The sequence below is a fragment of the Talaromyces proteolyticus genome, assembly GCF_021365285.1.
Source record: "Talaromyces proteolyticus strain PMI_201 chromosome Unknown BGW36scaffold_4, whole genome shotgun sequence".
Lineage (NCBI taxonomy): Eukaryota > Fungi > Ascomycota > Eurotiomycetes > Eurotiales > Trichocomaceae > Talaromyces > Talaromyces proteolyticus.
Genome location: NW_025764280.1, coordinates 1,130,919 through 1,144,274, shown reverse-complemented (window position 1 = coordinate 1,144,274; position 13,356 = coordinate 1,130,919). Strand labels below are relative to the sequence as shown.

General features: G+C 45.0%; 4 protein-coding genes across 4 annotated transcripts; 1 reads left to right on the top strand and 3 right to left on the bottom strand.

The window, feature by feature from the left end:
* Positions 1-339: 339 nt before the first annotated feature.
* On the bottom strand, positions 340-1,760 carry BGW36DRAFT_130020 (hemolytic lectin). The gene is made up of 2 exons (XM_046209350.1): positions 1,666-1,760; positions 340-1,601 (listed from the first exon to the last, which is right to left on the bottom strand). Exon 2 carries the CDS (start codon positions 1,494-1,496, stop codon positions 555-557), a length of 942 nt encoding a protein of 313 aa, XP_046074204.1. The 5' UTR covers positions 1,497-1,601; positions 1,666-1,760; the 3' UTR covers positions 340-554.
* A 1,261-nt stretch (positions 1,761-3,021) lies between these two features.
* Positions 3,022-6,743, bottom strand: BGW36DRAFT_447111 (uncharacterized protein; the record flags this gene model as incomplete). The annotated part of the gene is made up of 2 exons (XM_046221716.1): positions 3,022-4,868; positions 5,004-6,743. The coding sequence occupies 2 exons, from the start codon at positions 6,741-6,743 to the stop codon at positions 3,513-3,515; spliced, it is 3,096 nt and encodes a 1,031-aa protein (XP_046074203.1). The 3' UTR covers positions 3,022-3,512.
* A 2,050-nt stretch (positions 6,744-8,793) lies between these two features.
* Positions 8,794-9,914, bottom strand: BGW36DRAFT_405732 (uncharacterized protein; the record flags this gene model as incomplete). Its single annotated transcript, XM_046218977.1, has 4 exons — positions 9,718-9,914; positions 9,631-9,644; positions 9,520-9,582; positions 8,794-9,472 (listed from the first exon to the last, which is right to left on the bottom strand). Exons 1-4 carry the CDS (start codon positions 9,796-9,798, stop codon positions 8,794-8,796), a joined length of 837 nt encoding a protein of 278 aa, XP_046074202.1. The 5' UTR covers positions 9,799-9,914.
* A 526-nt stretch (positions 9,915-10,440) lies between these two features.
* Positions 10,441-12,741, top strand: BGW36DRAFT_395576 (fungal-specific transcription factor domain-containing protein; the record flags this gene model as incomplete). The annotated part of the gene is made up of 2 exons (XM_046218057.1): positions 10,441-12,053; positions 12,114-12,741. The coding sequence occupies 2 exons, from the start codon at positions 10,441-10,443 to the stop codon at positions 12,739-12,741; spliced, it is 2,241 nt and encodes a 746-aa protein (XP_046074201.1).
* Between the last annotated feature and the right edge of the window lie 615 nt (positions 12,742-13,356).

The following is a 13,356-nucleotide window of genomic DNA, read 5'->3' as shown; positions in this document are numbered from 1 at the left end:
TCCAGGGAGGTGCGCCCCCACAGGAAATCGCTAGAAACCCATATAGAGATCTCAGCCACGCGCATCTCTCATTCGCGCTTCTGCCGCTTCTTGACCCCCATAATCTAGCCTTTTGAAGTTTGGTAGTATTCAGTACGTACTGCTTTCATGTCGAACTTTTTCTCAATTATATTTGTGTACTACTCCCCTACTTCATGCAGCTATACAGGTTTCTGCTGTAACCTTCTGCCGATGCACCAAAATATATTGACACCCTTTGCTTTACTTCCAAAGACTATGCCAAGATGCTTTAGAACATATATGGGTTAGACTGGGAGAAACATTGATTTAGAGATATACCTATACTATATGATTCAACAGCATTACCGCATTTACTTACAATACTAGTATTAGGACCAGGGTGTGTTTAGAAGAACAAGAACTTCTTAACTTAGCAGATTCCGATACAGACAAAACAATGGCCCAATGATATTCTCCCTGATTTGCCTCCACTCTCTGCTCAAAACCTTAGGAAGAGAAAACTCTCATAGAGGACTAAGTGCTTCCTGCGTAGCTCAGATAATTTCCGAGTCAATCTGAGTACGTGTATCCCAGAACGCTACCCCCTTGTAAATACCACTGGAAGTAACCTCCGCACCAGTCGCCTTCGACTTGAGGTAAATAGTATACGGAACCGCAAGGTTACTACGGGTAATAGTAGTCGTCGCAGTAACCTTTGAATGCGCCTTAGCAGTAACAGGCACATCCTTCCACTGCGTGGTAGTGCTCGTAGTCGAAGACCCAGTCTTATACTGCACAGTCTCCGTTGCCTCAACACTAACCTTATCCTCTGCAACACCAGGAACCCCAAAGTCAGCCGTCTCACCAAGCTTAATTGAGAACCCACTGGTAAATTCCCAGGTATGGGTCGTCGAGAACGTCTTCTCAAAATGCCAGTTATCATGCTGTTCCGAATCAGAGTTATTAACCAATGTATTAGATCCGATGGTCTCAGGCGTCTGTGAAACGATCTGCCCAGAATCAATCTTATACGATATCCGATCAATCACCATATCCTCAAACTCGTACTTCCAGTACTGGTCATCGGACTTTTGGTACGAGGATGCAACATTACCAAGGTACGGGTCTGCCGTCGTCCGCGAGAAGATAACAGTGTCAGAGGCCGCATTGAGCAGCCGGAAATGTGACTTATGTTCGCCGCTGCCGGCTTCAAGGGTGAAGTAGTTATCATTGTACTTGCCGTCGCCATCGACATGGAAGACTTTGGGGTCGTTGCTCTTCCGTGAGTATATCACCTTCTTAGTGGCTTTGCTTTTGAACATGTAGGTATCGGCATGGTCGCCTGTGCCAGGGATCAGATACCAGAACTGGTCGTCGGCAATGTCGCCGCCGTAGTGGTAGAATGTAGGGTCATTTTTATCGCGCGAGTAGAGGACGTAGTTGCTTGAGCAATTGCGGAGGCGGAAGGAGATGTCTTTGGGTGGGATGTATGCCATTGTGGAGAGATTCTTGGATAAAATAAATAGTAGAATGCTTGGTTGTAGTCAAGGTTATGCTGAGAGGGCTTGTATGTACGTACTCTGCCCTGCCTCCGCGGGAGTCTTATATAGATTGTCAAAGGTGCGAGGCTCGAGATTCAAATTAACGAGAGCGTATAATACTCACCATTAAGAGGTATTATTTCGCCCAATGGTATACACGTTTTTGAGCCTCAAGCTGTGTATAGCCAATAAATGCATTTCGGTCATCCCGGCGCAGCCTGATATATGTTTGAAACTGGACTGCCGCGCGTGCAGGCTTGAGCCACCCATGAACCCGAGCAAATAGGATCTAATACGCTGTGGTCTAGGCCGTTATCTTTTCATTTGTCCTTCTCCGCATTGGAAGTGGTCTTACTATTCGCTGAAGTATGCTGTTCTAGGCCGAGTCTATATGATGGAGGAGGAATTAATGTCTGCAACTAGCAGAGATGCATGGATGTTGACCAATAGAATTGTGTTGAGCTGACTAAGGTCAAAAATATTACCTCTTTGTGGTTAAATGGTAGGTGAATGGTTGTTAAAGTGTTTGAGAAAATAAACCTATCTCGAGAGTAAATGAAGCCGTGTAGCAACACTGTATACGCCCTTGCTTCTTCTTCACACATGACCATAGTCAGAGCCGTCTTGTTGTGAATTTGATTTGTGATATCGGAATTATTGCGACCACTGGAAATAGGTCAACATAGTGTTGCTAATATTAGGCTGAATAAAACGAGGATTAGGCATGCATATCGGAGGTTCAGCCAGCCCTGTTTTTCTGTGTGGGTGGTCATATGTGTAGCCCGCACCGACAGGGGTCAAATTGGAAGTGAGGGGTATTGCTAATTGCTATCAGATAGATAACGTAGCCTAGGGAATGTCAAATGGGTAGTATGGTGTATGACAGACCTGATATTGCATAAAGATATAATATCTTGAGTTAATATCTAGGAAATTACGTAGATATTAATTCATGGATGGTTTGGTACCATACAAACAAAAGATCGATGCCAAGAAGAAAAACCAGAAGTATCCAGTGTATAAAGCTAATTTCATAAACTACTATAGTCTAAACTAGTTAAGCAGATTGCCATCACTGCCAATCCAACAATTTTCCTCAACATTTGATAATCCCACCCACCTATTTATCTTTCTTAAACCCGAGATAGTTTTCTCTTTTTAAAATCAATATTCTAGCTAAATATGCTATATTGAATTCTATATTTTATACTTACTATTTAACCATATTGTAGCTATAGACTACGAGGATTATAGCTTTTATATTCACTTATCTATAAAAACTCTAATTGATATCCTACTCTCTATATCATATATTGCGCTTTAAAATCCCTAGAGTAACTTGGATATATAACTATTAATTATAGCACTATAGCATTACAATTTGTCTACTTACTAGCGGTTATCCTCGTCGCAATATCTATTATTAAGCATCCCATCTTTAAAATCCTCTCAACCCTTAAAGACCTTGAAGATTATTAGTAATAAGTCTTTCTGCATTATTTAGAACTAAATATTTTTTATCCCTGCATTCTTTCTCTTTGACTTTGTTATTATGCATGTTTCTGCTTCGGCTATGCTTTTGGTTGGCTCATCTTTGTGCGCTACTTTCCAGTCCATTGTTTAGTGTAACGCATGTCAAGATTCCCTCCCCCCAGCTCTTGGGAAATTATGATATCAAATGTACGCGGTATTGAACTAACCAGTTGTAGTCCAGGGATAATATTTAATCTAGATATGGGACAAATTTCAAGAAGAGGGTGTAAGGAGGTGAAGCAGGTTTCGGGGTTCATACTGAATTTTCTATCGAATTCATCAACACACTCTTTCTTTATTTCTGCCCTACTGCCAACCCGGCGGAAAAAAACGAATGAATACCTCTCACTTTAGGAGCTTCAAGCGGCCGAAGACTGATATTCACCTACGGCACTTGATTGAATGTTGACCTTACGTTTTTGTTCAAAGTAGCACGCCTCAACGGCAAGCGGTAGACGGAGAGTCATCTGCGCCCTGCCACTTCACAAGAGCAGCTCTTGATGATATTGTGTTTGGGTGTTCAAGACCTAAATACCGCGCGCGGAGTTGGACGCAGTCAGTCATTAAATGGAGCGCAATTTCGTCTTTGCCTAGCAATTTCCAAGTGTAGGCGAGGTTATTCATGCTCGTTAGAGTGTCGGGATGTTCTGCTCCGAGCACCTGTTTGCTCATTTCCATCACCTGCACCTCCAGCTCTTCGGCCTCCTTCCACCTGCCTAGCAATATCCAAGTGTAGGCGAGGTTATTCATACTGGTCAGAGTGTCAGGATGTTCTGCTCCAAGCACCTGTTTGCTCATTTCCACCACCTGCACCTGAAGCTCTTCAGCCTCCTTCCATCGGCCTTGATTCTGGTATGTAGACGCGAGGTTATTCATGCGGGTCAGAGTGTGGGGATGTTCTGGTCCAAGCAACTGTTTGCTTACTTCCATCACCTGAACCTCCAGCTCTTCGGCCTTCTTCCACCTGCCTTGATTCGAGTATGTAGACGCGAGGTTATTCATGCTGGTCAGAGTGTCAGGATGTTCTGTTCCAAGCACCTGTTTGCGAGTTTCTATCACCTGCACCTCTAGCTCTTCAGCCTCCTTCCACCTGCCTTGATTCGAGTATGTAGACGCGAGGTTATTCATGCTGGTCAGAGTGTCAGGATGTTCTGTTCCAAGCACCTGTTTGCGAGTTTCTATCACCTGCACCTCTAGCTCTTCAGCCTCCTTCCACCTGCCTAGCAATATCCAAGTGTAGGCGAGGTTATTCATGCTGGTCAGAGTGTCAGGATGTTCTGCTCCAAGCACCTGTTTGCTCATTTCCATCACCTGCACGTGAAGCTCTTCAGCCTCCTTCCACCGGCCTTGATTCCGGTATGTAAAAGCGAGGTTACCCATGCTGATCAGAGTGTGGGGATGTTCTGGTCTAAGCATCTGTTGGCAAGTTTCTGTTATATTACGATATAAACCTTCTGCTTCATTATACCTCCCATCCCTGAAAAGGCATTTCCCAACTCGATCAAGTAAGAAAAGGTATTTCACCTTCTCTTCTTGAAACTCAGGTCCTTCTATGAGGAACAATGCGTGAGGTAGATATTCCCGCCATAGCTTGCGATTGCGATGACTATCATCTGGAAATATTGTAATAAGTCGATCGGCTGTTTTGCATGTCCAAAATTCCAGCTTTTCTTTCTCTCTCATCCAGTTCCGCATGGCCAGGTGAACTAATCGATGAAGGCTAATAGATTCGTCTTTCTGTATGCTAATAAAGGAATACGCATTCAAAAGACCAAGTGCGTCAGTTTTCTCTTTCTGAGATTTTGCCGGTGGTAGAAGAGATTGTGGAATACCACGAGGATTGATACAAGCCATAAATGATAAATACTCTGCTGCGACTGAGTCAACCTGCTGAATGTAGTGGAAGGATATGAGCCAGGTTGTAGAGACAGAATTCTGAATATCCGCATAGCGTCCGTCATCTTCGAAATCTTCGCTTAATAACTCCACGATGTATTCTTCTTGTTCCTGTAATAGTACTAAATATTGTGACAAATTAATGCCATTTTCATTGATATAGGCTGCCGCCTGAGCGATAGCCAGCGGAAGGAATGTTAGCTGCCGGAGAAGGGCAATAGTGGTAGTATCATCATCCAGAAGCTCTTTTTGAATGACAAAGCTTCGAAGAGTCTCCCGAGCCGTTCCTTCATCCATCTCAGCAATGGGGATGGCATGAGACGGCGCCAACCTGTTGGCCAGTTTTCGATTACGTGAGGTGAAGATAATGCGGCCATAATCGCATTGGGGGAGGAAGCTCTTGAGCCCCGTTGTCGTGCCGTTGTCAGAGAACCACATATTGGTATCATCGGCGTTATCGTAGATCAGCAGCCACTGACCCGCCTTCTCATTACTTAGGTGCGCCTTAACGCGCATTTTGACATTAGCTGGATGAATGTCTTGTAGCCCAAGGCGTTCCGCCATGCTCATATACGCCTGTTCCACACTCTCATGGCTTACAGACGGAATCCAAAAGATGGAGCATTTGGTATCACGATCTCGCATGCGATAAGCCAGTTCCAGTGCCACTTGAGTCTTCCCAACTCCTCCTAGTCCTGTCAGAGCAATCTTTCGTGGTCCGTCACGGGCCGAGAGTAAGTTCTCTACCTTTGTGATTTCCTCGCGGCGACCGGTAAATAGGGAATTTCGTGAAAACGGAACCATCCAACGTTGCTGTCTCGATTTCTGATGATTCTTCCGGTCTTGAACAGGGACCATTCCTAAAAGCTCTCGGGTATACGCCGCCGCGGTCAACGCTGCATAGCCCTGCCATTTTTTGTTTTTATGGGAGTCGCAGTAGTCGCAGATCCCTCGGATCACCAGGCATGGCAGTTGATTCATCAGGCCCGCAGCCTCCATCTCGAAACAAAGGATGTCCAGTTCATCTGCGATCGTATCTCGGGTCTGTGCATCTTTCATCACCTGATTTCCTGACGCAATCAGCCCATAATGAATATAAGGTTCATCCGTTGCTCGCGGCCGACGGCTGATTAATTGATTTTGGTCACAGGTAGAACAATCACTAGCATCGTCCTGGTGCTTGCATGTCGCGTGGAAAAGCCGGTCGTTGCGAGGTTGAGAAAATCGGCTATTTAATGTAGCATTGTGTGTGAGTGTATTCTCTATAATTTGCCGTATCTGGCGCTGTCCGGACATAGAGTCGCTTTGAATTTGACTGACCGCCGTTAATAGAACCTGCGGAGGGTTATTTAGACACCCAATCCGCTGAAGCCGTCCGTCACTGATTGTTTTGCCGAAGTCATATTGGATCACGCCGCCAGTAGTCGCCGTTGGCTGGCTAACCACCACATCACCGAGTCGAATGTCCACCTTGCTGGGTACGCCGCCTCCAATACCAACCATCAGCCCAAACTGGAGAGATGGGAATGTCGATCGCGTTTCGGCCAGTACGGTGGCGGATGAGGTGGTCCCATAAATCCCTGACGGTAGACAAACAATTACCACATTATGGCCGCCGAGTCGACCCAGCGTGTACGTATTATGGTCGGTTGGCGGCTGGGGAAGAGAATCATGGACATCGTCGAGCATGGCCTTCGCGGCCGCCATTTCGAGGGGCAATGCGCAGATCCACGCGATCGTGTAGTCGTCGTGTGATAGTCGTGAGGATGCCATGGCAGGTCATATTTAACGATGAAAGGACGAGTGGCGGTAGAGTCTCCATGAATTCCTTTTTTGTCACTCTGAGGGTGAGAAGCTCCTGATGGAGGGGGATTAAGGCTGAGCGCAAGGATGTTACTCAACACGCCAATCATCATTCGCGACATCGAGATAGCGTAGTCGGTTCGGCGGCACCATTATGCAGTACGTGATTTTCTTCACCGTGCCTAGCGCAATATTCCAGTTGACACAATAGATAACAAAACTAAGCCTAATCAGTAAATCACCATGGTGGTGAGTATGTAGAGGATAATTGTTCCCGGTGTCAGCTAAGGGTGGATATAAAGAGACCTGCAGGCACCTATTGTCCTTACTCGTTGATCGGGTTGCATTTTATCAGGCTACGAACATTCCGTTTATAACTGTAAACAAAGAAAGTAAGCTGTGTAGAACAAGGAACTACTGGAAAATGATCTTATTGTCTATAGACTAGTAAGACGGACTAGCGATGTTGTAGCTCAATATAATGGTGGAGGCGTGGCAAAGTTCTTGATTAATAATAAGACGCAATTAGGAATGAAGACTGTTTTGTCCCTCTAGTGTTAATCGGTTGACCCGTTGGATAATGACGATTTTATCTTGGATATGACTTTTATAAATCCGAACAGGACCTCTTTGCCTCAGTCACGCAGGGTTCAAGTATTTAATTGATTAATGTTGGAAAGGGGGGTATGTTCGGGACAGGTAATTGGAATAGTGAGAGCTATAGATCTGACCAGCACTCAAGGTAGACAAAGTCAGGGGCATAACGTTGGAAATGACCATCTAGTGCTGCCGGCCTTAATTCACCGCCTGTGATGTCTGGTATTTACATCTCTATGTAGAAAAGAAACAGGGACGCTCTTTGAGTTGAATACGAAGAATTCGCGTTCAATTGATCTTGCAGGCTCTCTGGCATCTATTGCAAATTGATGTTCTCTATGGATGAGCTGATTTTCCTTATTCTCTTTTCTGATAATATAGCTCAAGTTTTGGACATAAATGTATTTTCTGATGAAATCATTCACAGATGAGATAGTAGTATCAGAGTCGCGTCGTAGATATGCAACTTTGCGAATCATTACCTGTATTAGTATTGGCACACATTTAATGATGATTAACTCGACAATCACCACTCCAACAGCATCTCCTTGAGTAAAGAGTTAGTACCCAATACACGGTATAGACTATGAAGAGATGAAAGATCCTCAAATTGCATCAAGACCAACTCTAGAATCATAGTTGGTAGAAGTGAAAAAAATCCGGACTGGCCTTCTTCGCCATAGTTTCTGCTATGCTAGATGTCAGATATCTCACTCAACCTCGCATAGCCTGCTAGATCGGGCACCTCAATTGTGGTGGTGGGATAAAATCATATCGAAGAGGAGAGAATATGCTAAAAGAAAGTGGGCCTTGCAATCATGCGGTAATCATTCAAAGCACAGGAAAAGACCCTTGACGGAGTGAGATTACTGGCATCGGAGTCACTGGATGGCCATGTGGTGTCACAAGTTCGACGAAGTAAATTTTAACCATTTGGGTCGGCTCAGGCCTCCAGGGGCTACTAACTCCCGGATTGGGCGTGCAAGTCTCCCTCTCGAAAACTGACTTGGAGCACGCTCGCGGTGGGTTGCCCCTGAGACAGCCCCAAGATCCAGGCAACGTAGCGCCTCTGTCTATTCCCTAGTAGGACCTCAGCGGGCTCTAAGGTAGTCTCTCGGATCAGGGGCCAATAGGGGTGCTTCGGAGCATGCCCGTCACAGCAACGGGCCTGTGTGTGAATAAGGTTCTGCACCCCTTGCAGGCAGTCGTTTTTGCGGCGCCCCTGGCCCTCCACCATAATTCAGAGCCATATAAGGCCACTGCAGGCACTTCCGCCTCCTGCACTCGGTGTACAAGCCCCGGAGGGACTCAAATGTTTATTGATAGTTGGGAACTACTTATATGATATATATTCAAGAAATTCAAGGATTAAAAGGGAAACTGTCATAAAATTTGGTTGATTGTTTTTCAATCCGCCTACCAACTACCAAAGAAACTGCCTTTGAAAGTCTATCGATGGCGCTGCTTCCCATGTACTTAACTGCTGACGTTCCTGTGATGTGTTGACTTGATCCTTAGGTTGATCGAGTCGGGGAGAAGGGCTATAATCGTCGTGTGGGCTAATTCTCGTTGGTTGTGAAATGAATTGATCCGACGTCGCCCTGTCCTGGGAGTCGCCTGTAGCGGGATGATGCTGGCGGTGAACTGTCTGTCCATACATTGCATCAAGTGTGATATCTGGGTTAATGTTTTCATGCGAAGTTATAGTAGTAGGGCTAGCTTCGAAAGCAGATTCAACATCGTCTCTTGTTGTTTCCGCCGTTTTTCTCCTGAGGGACCTCGTCGAGGCTATGGTATCTGCGTCGTGTTCGCTAACAACTGAACTTCTTCGTACACAATGACAGTCTTTCTCCCATCTTCGGATATCTTCGGCACTGCTCAATGGGAATGATTTCCAATAATCCACTCCACGTTTATGAGAAGAGGGTGATGGTATGTGAATGGCTCGTTTCCCTTGGTTCTTGCTATCTCTTCTAGATATATTTTCGGATAGTATTGAATATAGTTGAGGTTGCGATAAATTAGAAAGTATCGTTAACAAAACATTTTCAGTCTCAAGGAGGCGGTTTTCCAGGGCCTCAGTATAACCTTTGGCTGGGCCACTAATACGGATCAGCGAGCTTTAACACTGTTAATACTAAATACCTACCGCTTTAATTGCTCCGGCCAAGCACATTCGCGTCGGTATTCAATACACTGTTCACAAGTTGGTCTATACATGTTAGATGCATGATTTCCGTTCGAAATAGAATTAACCCACCTCTCACCGCTGCACTAGATGTTCCATAATCAAGCATTAGTTACTGTGTATACGTGCGTCGGCATTTCACTTCTAGTTCTTGCACACCTTTTGCTTGCGCGACCGGCAGGGATTGCAAGCTGTTGTGATACGAGACACTCTGTCTTTTCGTTTGATCGTGGTTGCCATGGTTTTGGGACCACTCAATTCAACTCTAGATACTAATGAAATTTCAAAGCACTAATTATTCAAAATCAGTTTTATCAATTTAAATCAATAATAATAACAATATATCTATCTTGTAGACTCCTGTCAATTGCGTCGTCGAGCCGCATCTGGGGACCGGCTGATTTTTCACCCGCCAACTTGGTCTCCGGGTCCACTTCAATTTACTTACCGTCCAATTGCCATTGATATATGTATATTAAGCCAATCAGGTTCCCCATTTGAGAATAGAAATCCGCTAGCCGCTAGACAGCTAATTCTTCAATCTGATTGGCTAGCGTTGCCTTGCTGATGCATCAAACTTGAGGTGAAAATACGTTATTGTGAGCCTGAAATTTATGTATAGAGTACTAGAAATCACTTTGATATCTCCAAAGTCTTTCAGTCAAATAGAGTACTATTTGACAACGTCATCAGTGAGAGCCACCCAAGACAGCTTGGATTTACCGTTTTTCCGGCTAGTGGAGGAAGCCCAACCTTGGCTAGCCTACACGAACCATGTCGAGTGAAACTCTACGACCAGGAGCATTAGCTTCTTCATCAAATACCTGTTCTTTCAACTCACATATGAGCTAATAATACCATCAACACCATGTAAAATTCAACATGCAGTCTTCCGATATACTGCCCAGGACAACAGAGCTAGGATCGCTAATCGCTCATTCGAACGATGAAAGCGAATTCGTGGGAAGCTCCAGCGGTGTCTTCTTTGTCAACACCGTACGGCAAGCCTTTGCGAAAAGCCTGGGTCCTTTAGATAACTTCTCGTCAGGTCCTGGTTTCCCTGCAGCCGAGGATACAATAATTGGTCAAGGATCTTCGTCATTTGGCGAGAGACATGATGCCGCCAGAGACGAGACAATCAACCAAGATTCTGAAGGTAATGCAAGATTGCGCAGAAAATGGATATATGACCCTGACATCGTCAATGTCCTGGGGGTGGCTCCCAGCCTCGAACATGCTAGACAATTGATGATGATGTATTTCAGAGTGTGGCATCCAATATTCCCGTTTCTTCACGGCCCATCATTCTTACAAGAGATGGAGGCATTTTATTCAAGGGATTCTATAAAAGGCGATCACCAATCAAAAACATTACAACACCAAAGTACTTGCTGGACTACCATTTTCCAGTGCATCTTCAACCTCGCTAGTTTTCTGCAACCTGACAACCAACTTGCCCCAGAATCAAGGATTCAAAGTGCGCCCGATGCTCCGAAATTGGTTGGTTTGTTATTATACCGACATGACAACCTATCCCTACAGGCTCTTCTGGCAATGCAATTGTATCTCATAGCCACCATGTCTCTTCGCAACGCATCCCTAGTTGGTGGCTCGATATTACGATCTGTGCTTCATGTAGGTCTGCATCGCTGTCCATACAGATACAAGGAACTCACATCACATGATCGTCACCTGCGTAAACGTATCTTCTGGTGTGTATATGCAATTGATCGATATCTGAGCCAAGCCTTGGGTCTTCCTCTTGGCATTCAAGACTCCGATATCGATGTATGTCTTCCTGGAGCGTCTGAAGCCCATGCACCAGGAGGGCCACACATTCCTCAAGGATCATCCTCCCTTCATGATGGCTCTGATGATGCTTCAATTTCTAGATCCTCTGTGGACTGGACCTGCGACCATGAAACACGCTTCATGAGTCCAAGTTTCCGAAACACAACGCAGAAAGATAAACCAGACTCGAAACAACAAGAACAATTAAACAGAGAAGCCACACTCTTCAGCTACGTCATGTACGGGAAACTCACTGGAAGGGCGTTGGAATTATTCCACAAATCAGTGCAAAACCGCCAAATCAGGCGAAGTTCCGTGCTTTATCTCGTCTCGGACGTGCACAAATGGTGGAATAATCTCCCAAGCTCTTTGCAAGGGGTTGACAACAACCATAGGGCTGGAAACTCCGACGAGCCCACTGGAGAGCCATTTGATCTGAGCCCCTTCTTCTCGATTTTATACGAACATTTGATTCTCTGCATCAACCGGCCGTGTCTTTCACTAGACCCAGCATCACCGGATTTCTGCTCATCGTTGCAGACATGCATTGGGTCTGCTAGGAATATTCTATCGTCATTGAAAACCCAACTTGCCAAACACCAGCCCCTTTTCTGGCCTGGCCTGTTGTCAGCAGCGTATATGTCCGGGTTGGTGATTGCATTCGCATGCCAACTGAAGCAACATGTGCTTTCAAAAGGATGCCAGTAAGTATACCCCAAAAAAACCCCCCTGTAATTTGCCAACAAGCGCTTAATACTCTGTAGGGAAATCCGTGAGTGTCTTGAGATCTTGCAGTCCATGTCGAAGCAATGGGAGACCGCAAAACATTGCCACACGGCGCTATCGTTTCTGCTTCTGAATATACAGCGCATGAATCAATGCCAAGACACCCTTGCCCCATTCAACTTTGAGGAGATGGCTTCTCGTCAATCCGAGTCTTTCAGACATGAGAATAGAGGAAGAAGTAAGAGACGAAAGATCGACCACTCTTCGCACGAAGCTTCTAACGCCACACTATATAACGAAAATGGCATACAGAATGAGCACAACACCATCTTTCCCACTGACACACAGAGCGTCTCAGCCGCACAAGAGCCATATAATTCTCAAGGTCCCAGTAAACCACGACAACCGCTCACAACACAAAACATAATTCAGCAGAGACAATCTGCTACATACGAAAGTCCGCATAGCATTGATTTGTCCCAATATTCACCTCTTCTGATGTTGGATGGTAATAGAGCCGGGGATCTACAATGGCCTGGCGCGTCGACAATGACGACGAATTTTGATCTCAATATGACAGACCTCTTCCAGGACTCAACATGGGATCCTTCACTCTTTGATGCTTTTGCACAGGGTCAATTACCGACAGAGCAGGATCATGTATAGCTGAATATGCAATTTTATGTGTAGTGCTGTATATTGAAGTCTAAAAATATAGTCGTACTTGCAGACACTCTGGGATATAATTATAATACTAGGTTGGATGAAGATCAGAATAATACCATCGCAATTCTATTGGGCAGATGATTCCAGTCTGCGTTCACTACAAAAAACATATACCTAAGCAACAGTTCCCACCCGATAGAATAGAAAAGCACCAGCGCAGCCAATCCCTACCAAACGTTCCATTGCACTCCATAATATCAATTGATCAAAGCCAGACTCGTGCCTGCGCGCCCAGTCAACATTAAATCACTGGCGGTTTGCTACAGCGAGGAAATGCACTAGGGCAGAATTACACGTGGAGAATGGCTAGCAACATGATGACATCTGTTATGACATAGAAAGAGGAAAGACTAAAAGATACGTAGTTGCTCGCATAGAGAACAAACTATTGATAAACATTTAATCCATTCCATTCCATTCGCCCTAACATACCCGAATCATATCCTGCCAGCTAATTTCTAGATCCCAATATAGAGAAGAAGATAATATCCGGTAAAGATATCATAACATCACAATCACAGGTAGTAGGATGATCATCTGCAAAAGAAAAAAACT

Excerpts from the sequence above, each read along its gene's own strand:
- BGW36DRAFT_130020 (XM_046209350.1), bottom strand. The coding sequence starts at position 1,496 with ATGGCATACATCCCACCCAAAGACATCTCCTTCCGCCTCCGCAATTGC.